This window comes from Thermobia domestica, chromosome 17 (assembly GCF_964235325.1).
Source record: "Thermobia domestica chromosome 17, izTheDome1.hap1.1, whole genome shotgun sequence".
NCBI lineage: Eukaryota > Metazoa > Arthropoda > Insecta > Zygentoma > Lepismatidae > Thermobia > Thermobia domestica.
In genome coordinates, this window is record NC_137470.1 from 77,162,290 (window position 1) to 77,182,739 (window position 20,450).

A 20,450-nucleotide genomic window follows, 5' to 3' on the forward strand; every position below is an offset into this window, starting at 1 on the left:
ACTTACTCAGTATAGCAGGCCTGTTCAGAAGGGCCGCTAATTCGCACTTTTACCACATTTACATATTTCTGCAAAGGAAACAAGACACTTGGCCTCCTTTTCCCTTGCTTTTATTCGCCTTTTTATCGCATTTTTGCCTTCTGGGAGAAGACAGAGGGGCTGCAAGAAAATGCGCCCAGGTCGGTAAATTTACGGACCTATTGAATCAACATAAGCATGGCTGGACCTAGACTGACGCAAAGAGGTGTGGTCACTCCGAAAAGATGACGACAGCTGTTTGACGCGAGTAGGCAGCAATTCGCAATCGCTATTTCGAGGACAGTTCGAAGGTACTGTCAATAGCAATTTAGCACAAAAGGGAGATATGTATTCTACATATCAAACGCAATTTATATGAATTTCTTCAAGATGCGAGGGGATTACTACTTAACCCAAAACACTACAATTGAAAATTAGCGAGATTAGAAATTGAGCGGAAACACCTGAGTTTGATGATTACGTCACATGGGCTGACGACATTTTTACGTCCGACACAGTTGCAATTAGATTTTCAGATTGATACTTTCCACATTACTTTAATACTATACGGCCATTGTAATACAAAGATATTTAACTTGAGCGGTATACTACATTTTCATTAAATAATAGGTTTCAATATTCCTGAACAAACATACATGAATGCACGCAATTTCTCATTTCATGTCTAATAATACTCATAAATGGATACATTTTCATTGAAAAGTTCTACATTTGCCGTGAGGTTTAGATAGCTTCTGTTACTAGAAACGATTAGGAACGCTAAATCGTTGTACAACTTCAAAGATTTCAAAGGGTCATCCGTTTTGACACATTTAACTAAACGCAAATCAATAAGAGTTGATTCTAGGTGTTTGACAACAAGATTTTTGTCGACTAGCGGTAATAAAGTAACAATTTGTATTCTCGGATTCGGACCAGAGAATGCGAAAAGAACTGAAGGTCGTAACTCTTCATGATACTCAATTAAATTAGAGAAATAATGCAAAGACATGGTTTTGATGCCGTGAAATATAATTTCTGAACTATTCGCTAGGCTAGTCTGGAAATGCAATTCATACCATTTTCGGAATCGTAAGCCGCGTAGATTTTGAACAATTTCCTCTTGTTCTGTTAATCCGTAAGTGGGATTAAACAATTCAAATTTAGGCAAAACTGAACGTTGCGCAAGTAGGTACTTAAATGAAGAATCTTGCATGAGAACTTCGTCTTTTTTATAGACAGGATAATACAATTTATGATGTCCAAACATTTTGACAACTAATTTTCCTTTTTCTCTCTCTCTCTATAAGGACTGAAATACGAACGAGTGACGAATAAATGAACGAACGAGTGGATATCGTCACATACATAAAACAAATTGACTTTCTCTCAATGATCAATGACTTAAGTATTTAAGCTTTACATGAATCAAATAACTGCAATTAACTTGGATGAGTTAAGAATTCTCACGCCTCCGTTTTTCTTTAACTACTACTATTATACCTTCTTATTAATGTTACTAGGAAGAAGAAAGAAACTTCACCAGTTGAAAGAAAACAGATCGTTCTTCGAAAAGTTGCGGATGGAAACAAGTATTTCTTTCCGCTGTATTCGTTTTCTTTTTTTTTCTTTTTTTTTTACAGCCGTGGGTCACGGCGAACGCAAAAGGAAAGGCTTTCTGTCCAAAAGATTGAAAACTTCCTGTCGCGGTCAATTCTCTATTCTATTTTCTTTCTAGGTGTGAACCTTCTTTGATCTTGTTTTTCTTTTTATTTACAACTACCACGGGGGGGGGAGAACAAACGAACAAGATGTTTCTGTGAGTGTTATCTTAACTTGAAAAGATTGGAACAATAAGTTCTGCAATGAAACTATACCTAACTCTCTTTTTAAATTTGTAAAAGAATGTAAGATTACGTTTACGTCAACAAAGCAAAATGAGAGATTTGTTGTGTCTCTACCAAACAACTATCTTGTGATTTCCAAATGAACAAAATCTTTTGAATTAGGTGTGCAAACTATTCAAAAACACACAACTTAACTTGATTTACTTTGAAACACACTTTCCTTAAATTTTAACTAAAATTACAAGATTAAATCAATACAGTATAACAATTTACAAGATAGATTAAATTTTTCGCTATCACAAGCTGTTACCAAAAATTTGCCAAAGTTATACTTGTGATGCGGGTTCGCATGTCACGCGCTGCCACCATTTAATGTCGCGGCCACGAACGGTCTCAAGGGGAGTTTAGACCTTCGTGGTGGACTGGTAGGATTCTCAGTGTTAGAAAGTTGTAAAAACACCACTTCTATCATTTGCATTTAAAGAACAACGAATAGTTTGTTCACGCTCCCAAGTAAGCTCTGGTAGAATTCAAAATATAGGTTTTATATACACGAGCGCTTAACTAATTTATGGGCGTACTGACAGGGTGTGAAGACACCGATATATAGAATGATAGCCAAGAACAACAAATATTTATATACCGCCAGAGGATAATTATATCACAACAAGATTAATTCATATCAAGGAAACTATTTATGTGGGCCAGGGTTCGAGTCTCAATGTAGCCACCAAATTATGTCAGTGGGTACCTATCCCAACGATTCAGTTATCAAATTACGTGCGTGACGCGGGGTATCGCATGTCACAGGCCGACAACAATTATGTCGCGCGTGCACATTCCACCAATCTGTCACCATTTTATGGCAGCAGGTGCATATTCCTTCCGCTTACCACCATTTTATGTCCACAAAGTATGTCTTAATGGAGGAGGTTGTTATTAGCACAATAATAATGAATAATAGCAAGAGGTAGCCTTGAAAAAGGCTGTTTATATAGGGACTTTAAATTAGTCCGTGTCAAAGAGGAGCTATGCAGCTCAGATGATAGATGGTTAAGTAACATACAATTTCAATAACAACCGCGTGAGGGCGCAAAGGCGCAGATGCCAATCTCAAGCAAATAGGCTATCGAATGACCACTCGTCAAGGGGACAGCTTTAGGGTCCCGTAACAATACAAATAACAAAAGCAAGGCGGTTTTAGTCAAAATGAGGACGAGTGTGGTCAGTACGCAAGAGAACAATGATTACGAGTATTAAGATGTTAGCGAGAAGGCGTCAGCGAGTGGGAATACCACCGCTATCAGCCAGTTCAGAATACTTAGCAAATTAGCATATCAAAACATATTATATCATTATAATTAAACACGAGATTACTGCTCGAATTAAAAGAGATCTAGGAAATCAAAAGTAATTAGCAATTCACACAAACGATATTTAAGCAACAAAAGGTTTCAAAGTAATTTTGAAACTACTTGGGAGGTGATCCCCTTTACAGTTAAGCGACTTGATGAAAAGATAATGCAAATGACAGTTACATGAAAATATTAAATAAACAGTGATAACCCACCTGAGGTCCGTGGTCCTACCTCCAGGCACTCCAAGTCGAGATGGGAAGACTCCAGGGTTATCTTCGACGTTGCTGTAGCCGTTTCGTACGCACCAGGTAGCACAATCACTTAAAAGCACTAAAAACACTATTACGATAAAACTTACTTGTACTTCGAGCGGCTGAAATACAAGAGCAGGATAGACGGACGACGATCAGAACTTCATGTAAGACGATGTCGTCACTGAGCTTCGTACGGGATTAGAAGTCTTCGGAAATTTGGGACTTCGCACAGGCTGGTCTTCTCCTGGATGGATGATGGAATAGAGGTGAGACGAATGGTGAATGCAGTTCCCAGATTCGAACTACGTCCAACAGGATTTCATTCCACAGGTCATCTGCCTTCTCCAGTAGACTACAACATGGGCACGTCGATACGAGGCGTAATATAGTTATTGAGAAAGAATTATGAAACGTTCACCAAAAGGGAAGTATTGAGAATGTTTTTGGAATGACGTAAACAATGCAAGTTCAAGTTAGGAAGAATTTTATTAGCTGGCTCGAATAAGTCCGTAGACTGAATACATTACAGGGTGACTTCCTACATGAGGTCTTCTACGTAACTCAGCGTTAGCACAGGTTAACTAATAAGTGTTTTAGGAAGCATTTAGGTACACAAAAGTTGAGTTAATGAGAGATCTTGAAGAGATCCGTGTAGAGCCAGTGCTCAGATTAGGTAAGCAGAATCTGAGTAGTAGTAACTAAGTTTGTAGGTTGATTGTATACTCACAGTGAGAACAGAGGTACTGTCCAGTTGAGCACTTAGGATTGAATTAGTGATAACACACACTGCTCGTCTCCAATGATGAATCTTTATGAAATGTCCGTGGTGGAAGGAATACCGTCCTTACGCCGTATGATGGAATTTAACAGTCACTGCCGACACAATAGCACAAGTCGGTGAGGGATGTAACAAGGTTTCTCCCGACCGAAGAACGGGCTATATCAAGAGTGTCAACGTTCCGGCGTAGTTCCAAGTTAGACTGTGGACGAGAAGTCCATGTCGTGGAGTTTGATGGAACTTTACCCGAAGGAAGCAACAAGCGGGAGCTTGTGCCACTTCTAAAGGTGATCGGAATTCCCCCGAAGGGGGCAACGGGCGGAGGCCCGCGCCTCTTCGAAAAACTATGGAATAATCCCCCAATCTCCCAATCACTTAATAACTTAATGACTTCTAAAGAGAGATGTCCTCACTTTTTGTTTGTCCTTATCATTCTCACACGGCACTAGGTTAGGGACGTGTGAAGGCAGGGGTGGGTCAGGGTTTTACCTGATTGGATTTCTAATTATTTATGAAACGAATTTAAGTTTCTGCGACTGCGTAAGCAGTCGGAGGGCGTATCCTAAAAGCTTCCTTTACATGGGAAAATTTCTTGATACAAAAACCCTGATAACCTGAGAAGGTTAACATTTGACCTCATGTGTACAAAGAGTCACTTTTAGTTACAGATAGTACAATTTACTAAGACAATTTTAATTACACCATGACTCTCCAAACACATTATATTTCTAATAAAATTTCAAGAGTTCAAAAGTTCAAACTTTGCAAGTGTGCTTAAAAATAATAACTTAGGTCTGTGACAATTTATATTACTAAAACTTCCAAAAACAGAGTGAATAATCAAATTTATAATCGAACACTTGTGGTTGTATTACAGGAAGATGAGACTCTGTGTCAGAGTTATTGAATATATTACTGGCTAGCAAAATAACCTTTTTAACCTTTAAGTTAACTAAATGAAATTCGGATTAATTCTGTCGTCTCTATTTATTTAAGAGTGTGATAACCAAAAGTAGGAATCTATTACTTTCCTGTAGGAAGAAATATTATCTTCTCCAGACGAGAAAGGTTACGGTTTAACTGATTCTTGAGGCAGACAGTCAGCTGGCTGGGAGGGATGAAGCAGACAGAATATTTCATCCAACAAAAAAAAAATAAAGACAGCTGGAAGGAACTTGAATGCGCGAAGAGAATGACTAACACTTCCCTGTTCTCTCGCTTTTCCTGGTTTTAAGATTTTAAGAAAAAAAATAAACTTGTCTATGCAATTAGAAAAATAATTGTCGTTAATTGTTTGAGTAATTGTGGAGTGTGGCAAAAATTTTGGCGCCAATTGAGATGGCGCGTGTGGCACACTACAAAATACATATCATGAGGTCATGAGCAGGGTGGGACCCAAGCCCCCCCTGGCTCACGAAAATGTATACCTAATATAGAAAGCCACGTATATTAAATACCAGAAATACAAGATGTAATATAGCAACCATGGAGATGGTCCCCTCCCTAGAAAACTTTCTTCGGGCGACCCTGCATGAGGTGAAGTGACTAGTAATCAAAATCGGCGCATGTTAGATTTCAATTCATAATTTTCGGGGTTAGTGAGATAAACAGTGATACTCTCAATGATGTTTAATTACAAGTTCAGCCTCCATCAATATGGAAGTAATGAGTGGTAGGTGAAAGGAGATGACATTACATTTTTACTATTACACGTTAATTGTGATGAGCATCCTAAGGAGCGAAAGGGTTCAAATATTTCCATAAACCTATTCTCCCTGTTCGAGAAAGTGACATTTCAGGTAGTTAAAGATAGAAATGGAACCCACACAGTAGTTTAGAAAATTAACAATGTGAAATGAAACGAACAAAGTGAACATATCATAATAATTTCCGTCTATAAAAAGCACGAATAAAACTCAAAAGGAAATGATGATTCAACAGCGGAGCAAGAAATTCTTATTCAAATTACTAAAATACGTAATTATGTAACTTGAAATCGAAACCCTACCATCGAACTTCAAATGAAAAATAAAGTAAATCTACTAATCCCAGTCCCACAGTAATTCACCTAAGGCTAAAAAATAAGCTGATACACGCAGATGACTCATGATAGATTAAAGTAGCAGAATGATGAACTGATAACAAACAGAAGAACCCCGAGAAAAAAGCACGGTCATCATGTTGGACCAACACTAAATTAACATGAACAGCTACTATCTTCCCTCCAAATAATCAAGTCAATAGAGATTCAGAGAACAAAACATATTTATTGCTGGCCCCCTAAAATGTTCACGGTATACTTGTAAATGAACTATAATATGGAAATGAACTATCCTGCAAATGAACTATAACATGTTGATGAACTATAGTATAGTTTGGTCCCCCCCCCCTACCTTTTCGGGCTGGCTACAGGTTTGTCGCAACAACTGCACAAAATTGATCAAGGTTGTGCTAGAATATGGTCTTCTTTACCCAGTTGGTTTCTATCTTCTCCCTTTCCTTCCATCACTTCACCATGAAACACTATAGATATTCTACTAGGTTGGGATTAGGAGACTGTGAAGATCCATACAGATGAGTTTTGGGTGTTCTTGCAGCCACGCCTGGGTACGTCTGGACGTATGCACAGCAGTATTGTCATGCATTAAAACAATCTCCTCTTGGTCTTGAAAATTAGCATGAGGAGATGGGAGCAAAGTATTATCCGGAACATTAATATAAATCTGATGGTCTTTCGTTCAGGCAGTGGAATTATTTCTCCTGTGACAGCGGCTAAATGAACTGTCATTGATGTCCTTATAGCATCGAATTATGTGTTCCCATTTTGATCGAATTTTCTTTGATACTTTTCTTTCTTTCTATATCTCTTATAATTATTTCTATCTCTCAGTAGTTGTCGTGAGCTATCTTCACTACCCATTATTTGTATGAGTAACTTCTCCCCTCTTTGTGAAGTATTAAAGATATTCATTGTCTTTCCCCAGAAAACTGCAGATTTGACTGGTTTCATTTTCATGTTCTCCACACCAATTGTTGTAGGGATGACAGATTCACAAACAGGAGTACATTTTATTCATTGACGGGTAGTACTGCGACATGGACAAATCATTATTGTTTTGAGTTTGTACAGAGTATTACTTGTGACTGATAAATTCAGGCGAAGAAAGGCTAACACCGTTATTTATTGGTATATTTTCAAAATTCAGACAGTGAGTAAAAGACTGTGTATCAGATTTGTTAATACATTAAATGCTTTAAGATTGAGGTAGTTAGGAGTTGTGTTTTAGGTATATTATTTATTATTATAAGCTATAAAGAGCTACACTATCTACCAAGAAGTCACCGGTCACCTCACAACTTTCGGAATTAAGCAAATCATGACGTACCTAAATATAACTCATTTGGCTTGGATCATAGCACGTATCCTCCGAGGAAGGCTTCCTAACAGTTGCTGATAGGTATCATGTGCGATGACATCCCACTCCTCCTTCAAGGCGGTTCCAAGTGCGACAAGTGAATTAGGACGAGTTAGTCTAAACCTTAAACACCGCTAGAATTCATTCCACAGATGCTCCACGGAGTTCAAGTCAGGCGATTGAGCAGGTCACTGAAATCGTCGCACATTGTCCTCGTCATACCACGACATAACATTTGCAGTTTTATGGCAAGGGGCATTATCATCCTGGTAGTAACATGGGCCCATTCCAAAGAATTTCCACAATGTTAAGATAATTTGCACTCGTCATGTTTACCAGGCGAAACAAGAGGGCCTAGGCCGTACACACACCACCAACAAAGTGCACCCCACACCATTATACCACTACCACCAAATTTCACTGTTGGCATAATGCAGTCTGGTAAGAAGCGTTCCCCGGGTTGTCGCCACACCCACACCCAACAATCTGACATCAAACAATTAGCGTGATTCATCACTGCATAACACATGCTTCTATTGGTAAAGGGTCCAATTTCGACGTTTCTTACACCATGCCAATCTCCTGGCTTTGTTCATTGGAGTGATGGCGGCTTGTTGGCAGCTGCTCTACCATGGATACCAAGTGCATGCAGTTCGGTCCTGACGGTGTTCAGTGAAACTGATGTGTCCGAAGCAGTGTGGAACTCGTGCTGGATGGTAGATGCAGTTTAACGGTAATTGCTAGATACAACTCGTTTCACACTCTCCGACCCCTGTCCGTCAATTTCTTGGGTCATCCGGGCCGTATAGGGACACTGGCTACAACGTGACACTTCAATTTCAGGATTACATCATCTACCGTTGATTTTGGGTAGCGTAATTAGGCACTAATGGCACGATTCGACAAACCCGCAATATGACAGCCGATGATGACTCCCCTATCGAACTCTTAAGTTCTTGTCTGTGCGCCGTTCTCAGTCAAACTGACTCCTTGCCTGACGCACGATCACTGATGATACCTTCTGCACCAAAACAAATGACTGGTATCGTGCAGGTTGCTCTGGATTCCTTACGGTGATGTCCTAGCACACTGACCGGTGAATTTTTGGTTGATATTATATGTGTTGTGATGTGTACATAGCTATAATAGAGCCGAGATACAGACATGTACGGCAGCTTTGGTAATCGCACATATAAGTAAAGTAAAACATAGTTGCGTACTACAGAATGTATTGTCATAGTTTATTTTGAAGTTGTTACTTGTTTATTAGAGGGGGTTCGACTAACGAGGGAACCTATCCAAGTGTAACTCTGACTTCGAGTCGGGACTATGGCCGTTGGATACCTTGTCCAAAAGAACATAACACGAAAAGGGACACATCCTCGATCTCAACTGTTGTGGAGATATAAGCGTGAAAAATTAGAAATTGAGCTCCATACTATACATTACAAAGTCATATTCCTGGTCAGATTTTTCGGAAACGGTCGGGTAAGGAAACTCAGCGAATACATATCAAATTAGTGAGGGGACCCCAGCACCTTTTGAATGAAATATTTGTGTCCCCGGGGCACTCATAGGATCCCAGGTTGGTTCCAACTCAAAATTTGCAAATGGAAACGGGGTCAAGTAGCATATTGTATGAAAGCTATTGTTAAATAAAAGAAGATAGAACAAATCTCAACTCTCTACGATAACTCTGTGCAAACGGGCAACTGGTCAAAATAATGTAACCTACATCAGAAAATCTATGGCCACGCTTCTAAATCCGTTAAGTTGCGACAATAACAAAACAGAAAAACACGTTTAAAAGTGCAAGGTATTGAAGTAAAGCAAATTGCTGCAGAGTGTCTCACAGAGTCTCACAACGGACCTTATCCAAATATGAGTGTGGCTTCGAATGACCAATGGACCATAGAATGACCATGATCATTGTATTTCGTGTCCTAGAAGAGAAAGAGTACATTGTCAATCGCAACTGTCGTGGAGTGTGGGAAGGTCAAAAGGCAACGGTATATGCCTCGTGAATCGGGACCCCAAATTCGCAGATTGCACCGTGAAGTTTCTCTCGGGGGATTTGCTGAACGAGAAACATGATGGTAAAGACGAAAAGGAGTGACCTTGAAACTGTGAGGCAAATTGGAGAGGAGTGGGGTAGGAGAAAACTGGAATAATGGTGTAGAAATAAAATATATCGGAGGGTGCTTTCCTAGCGCTATAGGGAATGGTCAAAAAATAATATTTCGTTAAAATGTAAAATTGGAAACCAGTTTGATAATTGTAAACTCGGGAAAGATAACGATAACCAAGTGAGGTGGGAGACAAGCCAAACCATAGTGAACGTCCCAGAAGGTAGTGTTTCATAGAATATTGGCACACAAAATACCCTGTGACAATACAATATTGATTTGTAACAATATGCAATTTATTTGAAGAATATGTGGATGAAATATAAGTAAACAAAACTCTGTCCAAAGAAAATAGATATACAACTTCGCATATACGTGTTGGTATATTTACAGAATGTTACTTTCATAAAGAAAACATATATTGCGCTAGAGAAAATGAAAATAAATATCGTAAAATTCAATGAAAAACAGACTCGCTGCCTTTTGAACTTCTCACCCTCCACGACGGTTGCGATTGACAATGTATCCTTTCTCTTCTAGGACACGAAATCCAATGGTCATGGTCATTCTATAGTCTATTGGTCATTCGACGTCACACTTATAGTTTGATAAGGTCCGTTGTGCGACTCTATGAGAGACTCTGCAGCAATTTGCTTTACTTCAATACCTTGCATTTTTAAACGTGTTTTTCTGTTTTGTTGTTGTCGCAACTTAACGGACTTAGAAGCGTGGCCATAGATTTTCTAATGTAGGTTACATTATTTTGACCAGTTGCTCATTTGCACAGAGTTATCGTAGAGAGTTGAAATTTGTTCTATCATCTTTTATTTAACAATGGCTTTCACACAATATGCTACTTGACCCCGGTTCGATTTGCAAATTTTGAGTTGGGGCCCGCCTAGGATCCTGTGAGTGCCCCGAGGACACAAATTTTTCATTCAAAAGGTGCTGGGGTCCCCTCACTAATTTGATATGTATTCGCTGAGTTTCCTTACTCGACCGTTTCCGAAAAATCTGACCAGGAATATGACTTTGTAATGTATAGTATGGAGCTCAATTTCTAACTTTTCATGCTTATATCTCCGCAACAGTTGAGATCGAGGATGTGTCCCTTTTCGTGTTATGTTCTTTTGGGACAAGGTATCCAACGGCCATAGTCGCGACTCGAAGTCAGAGTCACAGTTGGATAGGTTCCCTCGTAAGAGTATCTACAAGAAGTTACAGTTATATTATTCACTACTATTCCCCCAACTTGACATTATTGAACATAAGAAGTCAGTTTTAGAGTAGTGCGTTCAGCGTAGTGCTTTTTCTTCGTCATTCCTGATACACAATGTTGCACTGTGTGAAGGAATGCTCTATTGCCTGGAAATGATTTGCAAGTTTTGTGACTAAAATCTGTGGGGAGCACGTCCTTTATTATATTCTTAAGTAGGTCTTACTCATTATTAGCTGAGTAAGTTACAATTGTTTTATCTCTTCATTATTTTGACAACTATTAGTATCTAGCAATAGATTTTATTATCTACTAAGATATAGTATTAAGTTTAAATGCATGTGTCCTTAAATGCAATGAGAAATTATTGCCAAATTTCTGCTTTTGACAGACAAACTCTTAGTTCCCACTCATAAATTCGACTCAAAAGGGATACATAGCGTGGCCCCATCATAACAACTGCAAAGTATCATATATATATATATATATATATATATATACGAGAAATAACAGTTTCGAAAAAAACAATAAGAATAAATTAATTCTGAAAAAAAACTACAATACTTATATTAGATTTATAAAATGGCCTATTTAATTAAAATGTATATAATTAAAACAAATTTACGCAATAAACTAAACTAATGGAATCTTCAAGTGACGGGTGTGCTTCGCAAGCTGGAAAGATGCCACCTTTTACAAATAGTGATTCAGTGCCAAGTGCTGGTAACTGTTTCCCTAGTGCTTCTAGAAGTTCTAAATCATTGCCCTGTCCTCATTGTGGAAAACATTATATAAGTGCCAGAGGCCTAGCTATACATATTGGTAAGAAATATCGGGTTGCGTGTGAGAATGATGTTTGCTCTGATATCACCTTTAATGCCTGCCTTCAGAGTAAAACTGCAAATTTTACCAACACTAACAACAGTAACAACACAAAAGTTTTCATGATTTCTAACCTGGGCAAGATAATACTGTCACTAAGGTCCTCGATACATATCTTAAGACGTATTCCAAGAATTGCTCGATCAACAGTGGCAGATGCGCTCGTAGAAGTGCTAAATCGTATAACAACTTCAAATGATACAAAAGACTGGATCAACCTATGCCTATTTCAATTTGTTGCCTTAAGTGCTCCCAAACAATCAGATAAAGTTAAGAAACTGACTTCTTGGGTGAAGCAGCGAGTTCACCTCTGGTGTAATATTGGCCATGATGCTTTAACCTGGCCTTCAACAAAGATGAAAACATCTCGATTAAACAACAAATTTTCTAGTTTGAAGGTTGTAGAGAATAAACTTGCCGATGGGGACATACGTGGAGCAGTACGTCTTTTAATTTCTGATGATACGGTTGTGGCTCCGAATACCTCTGTATTGGAGACCTTTTTGAAGAAACATCCTGCCCACCCTGGCAATTTCATTGCGCCGGATCTTCCTGGTGATCAACACACATTTCAAGCAGTTTCAACTATGGAGGCTCAAAAGGCAATTAACTCCTTTCTGTCAGGCAGCGCGGGAGGTCTAGATGGGCTTCGTCTTTCAATTCTTAAAGACCTTCTCTTTTGTCAAATACTGGAATCGAAGGAAAAACTCTTAAAATCCTTTTGTGATTTACTTAATTTAATCATTTCTGGAAAAGTACCAATGGAAGTTCGCCCGCTGTTTTTCGGTGCCAAACTTAGAGCTCTGAAAAAAACGATGGTGGTATTCGGCCCATAGCAATTGGGGATGTTTGGCGCAGAATATCGTCAAAAATAATTTGCCTTAGAATACGTGAGCCAGTTAAAAACATTTTATCCCTTCATCAGCTTGGTGTTTGTGTTCCTAGTGGGGCCGAGGCAGCTGTTTACGCAACCCGAGTTTATTTCTCTTCTACTCACAGTGCTACTAAGCCGGTTGTAAAGTTGGAGTTTCGTAACGCATTTAATGAGCTTCGCCGAGATACTATGTTTGCTGCAGCAATGAATGATTTTCCATCAATTTATCTGTGTGTTTATCAATGTTATGCTCAACCAAGTGACCTGTTTTTCGACGGAAACACTATTTCTTTTCAGAGAGGTGTACAACAAGGTGATCCTCTGGGCCCAGCACTTTTCGCTATAACTATACACTCTCTAGTTAAATCACTGAATACCGAATTAAACATTTGGCACTTAGATGATGGAACAATGGGTGGTGAACCCGAGGTAGTTCTTTCATCCTTAATAGAAATAAATAAGAAGGCATCACTTCTTGGCTTGCATCTTAATTTTTCTAAATAAGAGGTGGGATGTCTTGGAACAGATGAAACCACATTCGACGAAATCTTTAGAAGATTTCATGAGGCTGCACCAGGCATACGTCCTCTAACAATTCAGAATGCTTGTCTTCTAGGTGCTGCTCTCACGTCGGAAGCACTCACGAACGTGCTATTGAATAAAATATCTAATTTAGAATTATTCTTGTCTCGAATTTCCTCAATTTCAGCCCATTCAGCTTTTTTTTTCTCTCACGGGCATCTTTATCAATCCCTCGTTCAACCTCTTTCTTTACGATGCTTTCCATCTTGGCGTGAGAGTTCTTTGCTGGAAAAATATGATTCTGTCCTGCAAACTGGCATTGAATCAATTCTGAACTGCTCTTTAAATGATGACTCTTGGATGCAAGCGTGTTTACCTGTTGGCTTGGGCGGTCTTGGCATTCGACGAGCTGTGGATATGGCGATTCCTACATTCTTAGCGTCATACCATGGATATCTGCGTTTAATCGAAGCTCTCCTTCCACAGGCTTATTGTTTGGATCCAGATGGTTCAGTTCAGGAAGGCTCTAATAAGTGGGCAAACTTAGCAGATACAACCCCCTCCCAGAAATTAACAAAAAGTGTTTTCAGCTGTGTTGGTATACACCAATTGCATCTTAATTACATAATCGTCTGTTACAATTTGTTGTGGTTTCAGAAGATAAAGCCACGCTCCTTGCTGCCTCATCTCCCGAAGGGGATGCATGGTTGATGGCAATACCTTCTCTGCCTTTATGTCTTCATTTGTTAAATGAAAGTTTTCGAATTGCTGTTGCCTTACGTTTAGGTTTAGCGGTTTGTGAGCCTCATCGCTGCCCAGCTTGTGGAGATGAGGTTAATCAACGCGGTCAGCAAGGCAACAGACGGTCCTTGGCAGCTTACCTCCTGGAAAGGAACTGGATGAAGTGTTTATACTCTGATAAAATAGTTTTATATATATATATATATATATATATATGTATATATTAATCCCTGGACAATAGTTTTTCTTTGACCGCATAATTATATATTTAAACTAAATTTTATTGTTCCATTCCTCCAAGTGAAAATAGTAATACTGCATCGTATTTGTTATAATTTGTGATGTGGAACTGTAATTAGTTTTAATCCATGTATGTGTATTTATGGTTGCGATTATATTACTGTTACTATAGTTATCCGACTACATAAATTAAACACAGAACTTTCTATTTTGAAAAGTATCGCTCTTGTTGTTAATTTGCATGTTGACAATTAAAAAAATGCATGCAACTCACAGATGGTATTTCATGATTGTTCACAGATGGTACTAATACAGATTACCATAAAATGTTGAACATATTTTATATTTTTTACCTCTGTTTTGTACTAAATATTTGTTGGAAAATATAAGATAAACTAAATTTTTCTTAACAAAACCGTATCTTAAATTTAACATATTCATGATTGCTGTAAACTAGAGTAATATTATCATAGGCATAAGTTGGGCGGAATCTTGCAATGTTACATCATACCGTTATCTCATTGTATCCTTATAATGTCAAATACCTTAGCACCCCAATCCAATCTCGTCTACTTTGTTCAACTTAAGAGTCGGAGGATCTTTAGTACAATGCCTAAATGTTTAGTCGATTCACTTATCCAATGTATTTGAAGCACATGATGCAAATGTATTGCTCTTGCATAAATGTTATTAATTTAAAATTGAATTTCAGGTTTGATCGAGTGGGTATCTATGTCGTAATGTTCCTGGAGATACTGCAAACACTGGTTCGAGTTCTGCTAGTATTTTCAATTCTTTTTATTGCTTTCGGATTAGCGTTCTATATTCTTTTGGCACACGTGAGTATCTTCCTTAGATTTCATTCTAACCATTTGCTTTTCTTAATCTAGATAGTGCAAATAATTATAAGGCAATAAATATAAGTTCCTCCTTGAAACAAAATATTTATGAACCAACTTAATTCTTTCGCTGCGGAAATCGACTTTAGTCCACAAGGTCCATTTGTGTTTATACTTCACGGCGAAAGTCGATTTCAGTCACTCATTTTATACGGAAAAAGTGGTAGTGATAACACGTTGCATTGTGTTGCAAACTGGCGGCGATTTCTTGAAACTTTGCAGTTAAGCACGAATAAATACGATACCTTTGCGTCATTCTGTTGTGATGTGTTTGAGGGTTTGAGGCTAGCTAAGTACAATGGGGATCAACACAGGACAAGAGTAAAACAATAAGCAACAGTCAGAGAGCTGAATTTTCCCCAGGTTCTGATTCCGATGTGTCAGAAGATGCGGGTGAAGTTGAGACCAACCAAGTTTCATTTTTTGGCTGTTTAATTGCCCAATTTCCAAGAACTATCCGAAAATTTAATTGCGCAGCGAAAGGGTTAACCTTATTTTGATATGCTTACCTACCATAAGCAAAAGCATGATATATCAATGCACTTGTGAGAAACTTCATTATGGTCCTTGGAACTTCCAAAACCAAAATGGTCCCTCTGAAACACTATTCGACTTCTACAAAAGAGATAATCATTTAGCTCGAGGCTTAAAATTCTAAAATGCAAGGATATAAGGATCCGTTCTTCATTTCTTAAAATGAATCCCTTCCCTAAAAATTACATTGAAAATATAATGAAAAATTACACATAACATAGTAGTGTCTGCTGGTGTATACCTAGTCTAGGAAAAAATAGAGTAATATGATTGGTTGTAAGGGATCAAGTGAAGTTAGGCCACGCTCCCTCCACCCTAGCGAGGTAATTTAAATTTTATATCATCTACCATTGACGCCATTATGACGAGGAATTTGAAATAAAGAACTCTTGGTCTCTCTGACCCTGCTTTAGCCCCTAGGTTCCTAGAACATAGCACGTAAACGATTTGGAATTCGTACTTTTGGATGATGTATTATGAAGTTTTCGGTCTATTGGATGATGTTTATGATATATATCTTAGAACCTGTGTACGTATCATAGTGTGTATTATTAAAAAGTTATCTCGTCCATTTCGCTCTTTAAAATTGTCAAAAATTCATATTTGGAAGGTTGTTGACCTATTTTTTTCTTTTTGATAATATTTTATTTTATCAGATAGTTCACTATTATACTATGTCATAGGTGCATGGGTTCATTCTCTTCTATAAGACATCAACCCCTTGTTACAGTATTCTTAAATTTCAGGAGGCTTAAATTTAGCACATCCTATCGAAATTGCTGCTAGATAATAATTTGAATTGGAAGGTGATAGCATAAGCTACTCACGCCTAATCCAATATTTGGAAGGTACACAGATCTTTGTATGCATGCGCTGAATTTCATAATTTTTACAGTGTTTGAAAGATCAGAGTCATGTTTCAGTAGAGCTAATTTCGTAAATTAATTTTGTATTTTACATGATCATCCTATATTTTTAGATTGATGTTTAACTCGATTATTTTAAGTTAAAAGGGGTACTTTAAGACCCACAGCTAGGTTAGTGTAATCTCAAACTAGATTTTGGAGCCAAAATTTCGGACGTTTATTTTGTTTTGGATTCTCACCTAAAATTTGGTTATTTGAATGCTTAACATGATGTTACATTATCTTTATAATTAATGGAAAAATTACTTTAAAACATAATAAAATACTTGTAACTCTATAAATATCACTTTAGAACTCTCTAGAATCATAGTTTATAAATTGATCATACGCGAGAGGAAGAGCAAAAACGAGACAAAGTGATAAGTTGTAAAGAAACGCATTCAGGTATTTAAAATGTCGTACGTAGTTGGTCGTTAAAAACATGTAAATTCTTCCTGTATTTATAGATTGTAGCACCCCATGCACCAGAGGTGAAGGTTTCACCACTGAGCCACTGGAGGCCTCTGCTTAGTATAAGTAAACAATCAGACAATATTACGGAATAAAAAAACGCTTTTCCTTCCTTTCTTTTCAAGGTGTACCAATATCAACAAACAAAATTTAATCTGGGTTCAAAGATAAAATCCAAAGACTTGCCAAACATAATTCAAATTAGAAAATTTAATGTACTAATCTATATCGCTAATGCATTGTTCCGAAATATTTTGGTGCTATCCTAGACCTTGAAACTCGAAGATATATTATATACATAGGCGATCACAAACCTTATTATGTTTTCATTATTTAAGACAAACAATATTTTATCGAAGCATCTTGTTTTGAAATCAAAATATTATAGCTAAAAGTAAAGTAAATTTATAATCGAGATATATATTGTTTACAGATAGTTTTGTTTGTAATGCCTACAAAGAAACAATGTGGAGTGTCAAAATCAACTGAACAGTTGCGTCGTACAATTCCATATAACTTAGTGTAAGAATTGTGAAACAATAATGGTAGCTAATCAATTTATATATCACTGATTCACTATTAACTGAACTTTTGACATCTCTTTGCGCGGGGTGGCATCACCATTCGTAACTTTCCGTTAATCGCATTATGGTCTCAGGTACTTTCAGCGTTCTCTACTTTCTACGAAACACCTCCATTGAACTAATTTTCCTTATCGCTGCATATCCCTCATTAATCCATAAGTGAATCCTTCAATCATTTCTAATAAATAACATATTTAAATATATGAATGTGAAATTAAAGACTTGGTTGCAGTTTTACACTACTTTTGAAGCATATTAATTTATGCTCCTTATGTTGTAATAAGCCCCTAGACAATTTTATTGAATTTTGGTTCAAGTATATTTTCTTACAGTATATAAGTATAATTCACGTTTAAACCCCGAACAAAGTGTTTCTGATTCTGAGATTAAATACTCTCATGCCTAAGTTACTGAATAGTGGGATAATGTCACGTTTCATTTCTTTGTTTGTCTAATAAAATAATTGGCTAATATCATAAAAATTGTGAGTATTTTTTAACATTAATTAAAACTACAAAGAACTATAATAAATATTTTTACTGACCTTTATAATATTCCTATGCAGAACGATATTGTTCCAAAGGTCGATGCTTCTGATATATTCATCAAATATCCATCCTAAGGAGTAAAAACCAGCTTAAATCATACTTTGCAATAAGTTTGTTGGATTCTTTATTGCAGAGACACGAGTTGAAAAAACGATATTATATTAACTAAATGTATCAATACGAACGTGTGATTATAGACCACGAATAGTAAGGGCATCACACTTTTGTTCTACACGCACTATTTTATATATACACCCTCACCCTGTTTTTCTTATTTTCTTAATACTGCAATAATTGTAAAAGACTATTTTCTTCTATGAGGATCGTTGTAATCTGGTCCACTTCACTAAACAGAATTGATCTTAGGAATTAATATTCAGTTTATTAAAATAGTACACGGTACAAGAACCCTCATAGAAGATAGGCATTTTGGAAGATAATACAGGAAAGTGGCCCCGCGTAGCGTAAAAAATGAAAATGAAAATGAAATGAAATTTTTGAGTTTTAGTCCCACGGTTATGCCGGTTAGGCTAAAGGAGACGGTGATGATGAGAGATGAATGAAATGGTGCAATGAAGAAAGTGGGAGGAAACGGGAGAACCCCGAGGAAACCCACGCACACGGTGTTTGTCCACCACACCGCATAGCGTATTCGCTAACGCTCTTGCCTTCGGTGCGAGCGGTCCCGGGTTCGATTCCCGGTGGGGGCACTCTATCGAAAAAGTGTAAAACCCTTTTTCATGCCAGCCACCCTGAATGAGGCTTTCCTGGGTTTTCCTCGTTCATACCAGGCAAATGCCGGGGTAGTACCTAACTTATAGGTCCCAGGCTGCTTCCTTCCTTTCCCTTCCCCAGATAGTATGCTCACCGAAGGAAGTCATTCCTCAAAGGTGACGGGCTAAACGGCCTTAGATGCCGAAAGCCCAGAAATCTAAATACTAAATCCTAAAATATAACACGGTAACAGTTTGTGTGTGTGTGTGTGTGTGTGTGTGTGTATTGTTGTGTGTATTCATTTATAATTGATGCACTCAGAATCAGAAGTTGTTAAGTCAAGTTTTTTTTTTTTTTTTTTTTAAGAAATCTTGTTAAGTGCACGACAAATATAATACAATATAGGTCTACACCAGTGTTAAATATTTAACGAATCAGACGACATTAAGTCGTTCAAATGATATATCTGTCCTTGGGAATGGAGTTTGAGTTTCGGAAGAGAAGTTGTTAAGTCTATTTTTGGGAGCAGATGTTGCTAAGTGAAATTTGTTCCGCGTCTGCTGTACGAGTGGCGTTGCTGCTTTGGCGCTAGAAGGCTTGCTGCATATTGAAAAAATGGCTGACGCCGAGAAACATTCGAGTAATGATGTCATAAGTCAAAGTTTGTCTGAAGAGAGTGACTCTGAATATACCCCTTCTGGTGACTCCAAATATGTAAGGGAGTTAGGTTCAACAAGTAGCATCGACAGTCATTCTGAGGGTGCACCTTTCGCATCAACTACAAGTGTAGATCCAACTGAATAAACTTATACCATGTCTATTCCGACTCCAGGGTCTTCTGAACTGTCAAAAGCAATATCTGGTGAAATGTATACTCCCGCCCGTGGTAGGAAGAACGAAGAGCTCCGAAAAATTGACGAAAAATTGAAACTTAATGTGCGCAGGAAGTTGAAAGAAGCTGGCAAAGCGTACGTAAGGTACAAGGGGAACGTTGTGAACCCGCGTGTGCAAAATTCAAGATTTCCAATCTAGGTGTGGATGTGCAAAGAAGTTCTCTGAGGATCAGAAAGACAGGATATTTACCTACTTCAATGAACTGGGCAGTCACGAGCAGCAAAATGTTTATCTTCGGGGTTGCCTTCTTCTAAAGCCTGTGAAGACTCATCGTGCTCGCAAACCGGATGCCAAGAAGGGAAAAAAGTACGTATGAATACTACATCACATGTGATGATGTGCAGGTTAAAGTGTGTATGAAGCCATTTCATGAGTTGCATGAATTGAGGCAAGGAAAACTGTATCGGAAAGTACGAAGTTTGTTTTATTCACCAACTGACAAGAGAGAGAAGCATCCGCCGGGACATAAAAATCTGAGTATGTGCGCCAAAATGTACGGGATTTGATTGCAAACATTCCCACAAAGGAAAGTCATTACTGCCGCGCTAAATCGCAGACTGCCCGATATCTACCTCTTGAACTCACCGTCGCTCAGTTGAATAAAGATCTTATAGAGCAAAATCCAGATT

At 37.9% G+C, this 20,450-nt stretch overlaps 1 protein-coding gene across 1 annotated transcript in view; it reads left to right on the plus strand.

Moving 5' to 3' along the window:
- TrpA1 (Transient receptor potential cation channel A1) overlaps positions 1-20,450 on the plus strand; it is a 246,610-nt gene that overhangs the window by 197,671 nt on the left and 28,489 nt on the right. Inside the window, exon 13 of the mRNA XM_081743887.1 lies at positions 14,985-15,111. Coding sequence (XP_081600013.1) covers positions 14,985-15,111 — 127 coding nt within the window. The remainder of the gene's footprint in view (positions 1-14,984; positions 15,112-20,450) is intronic.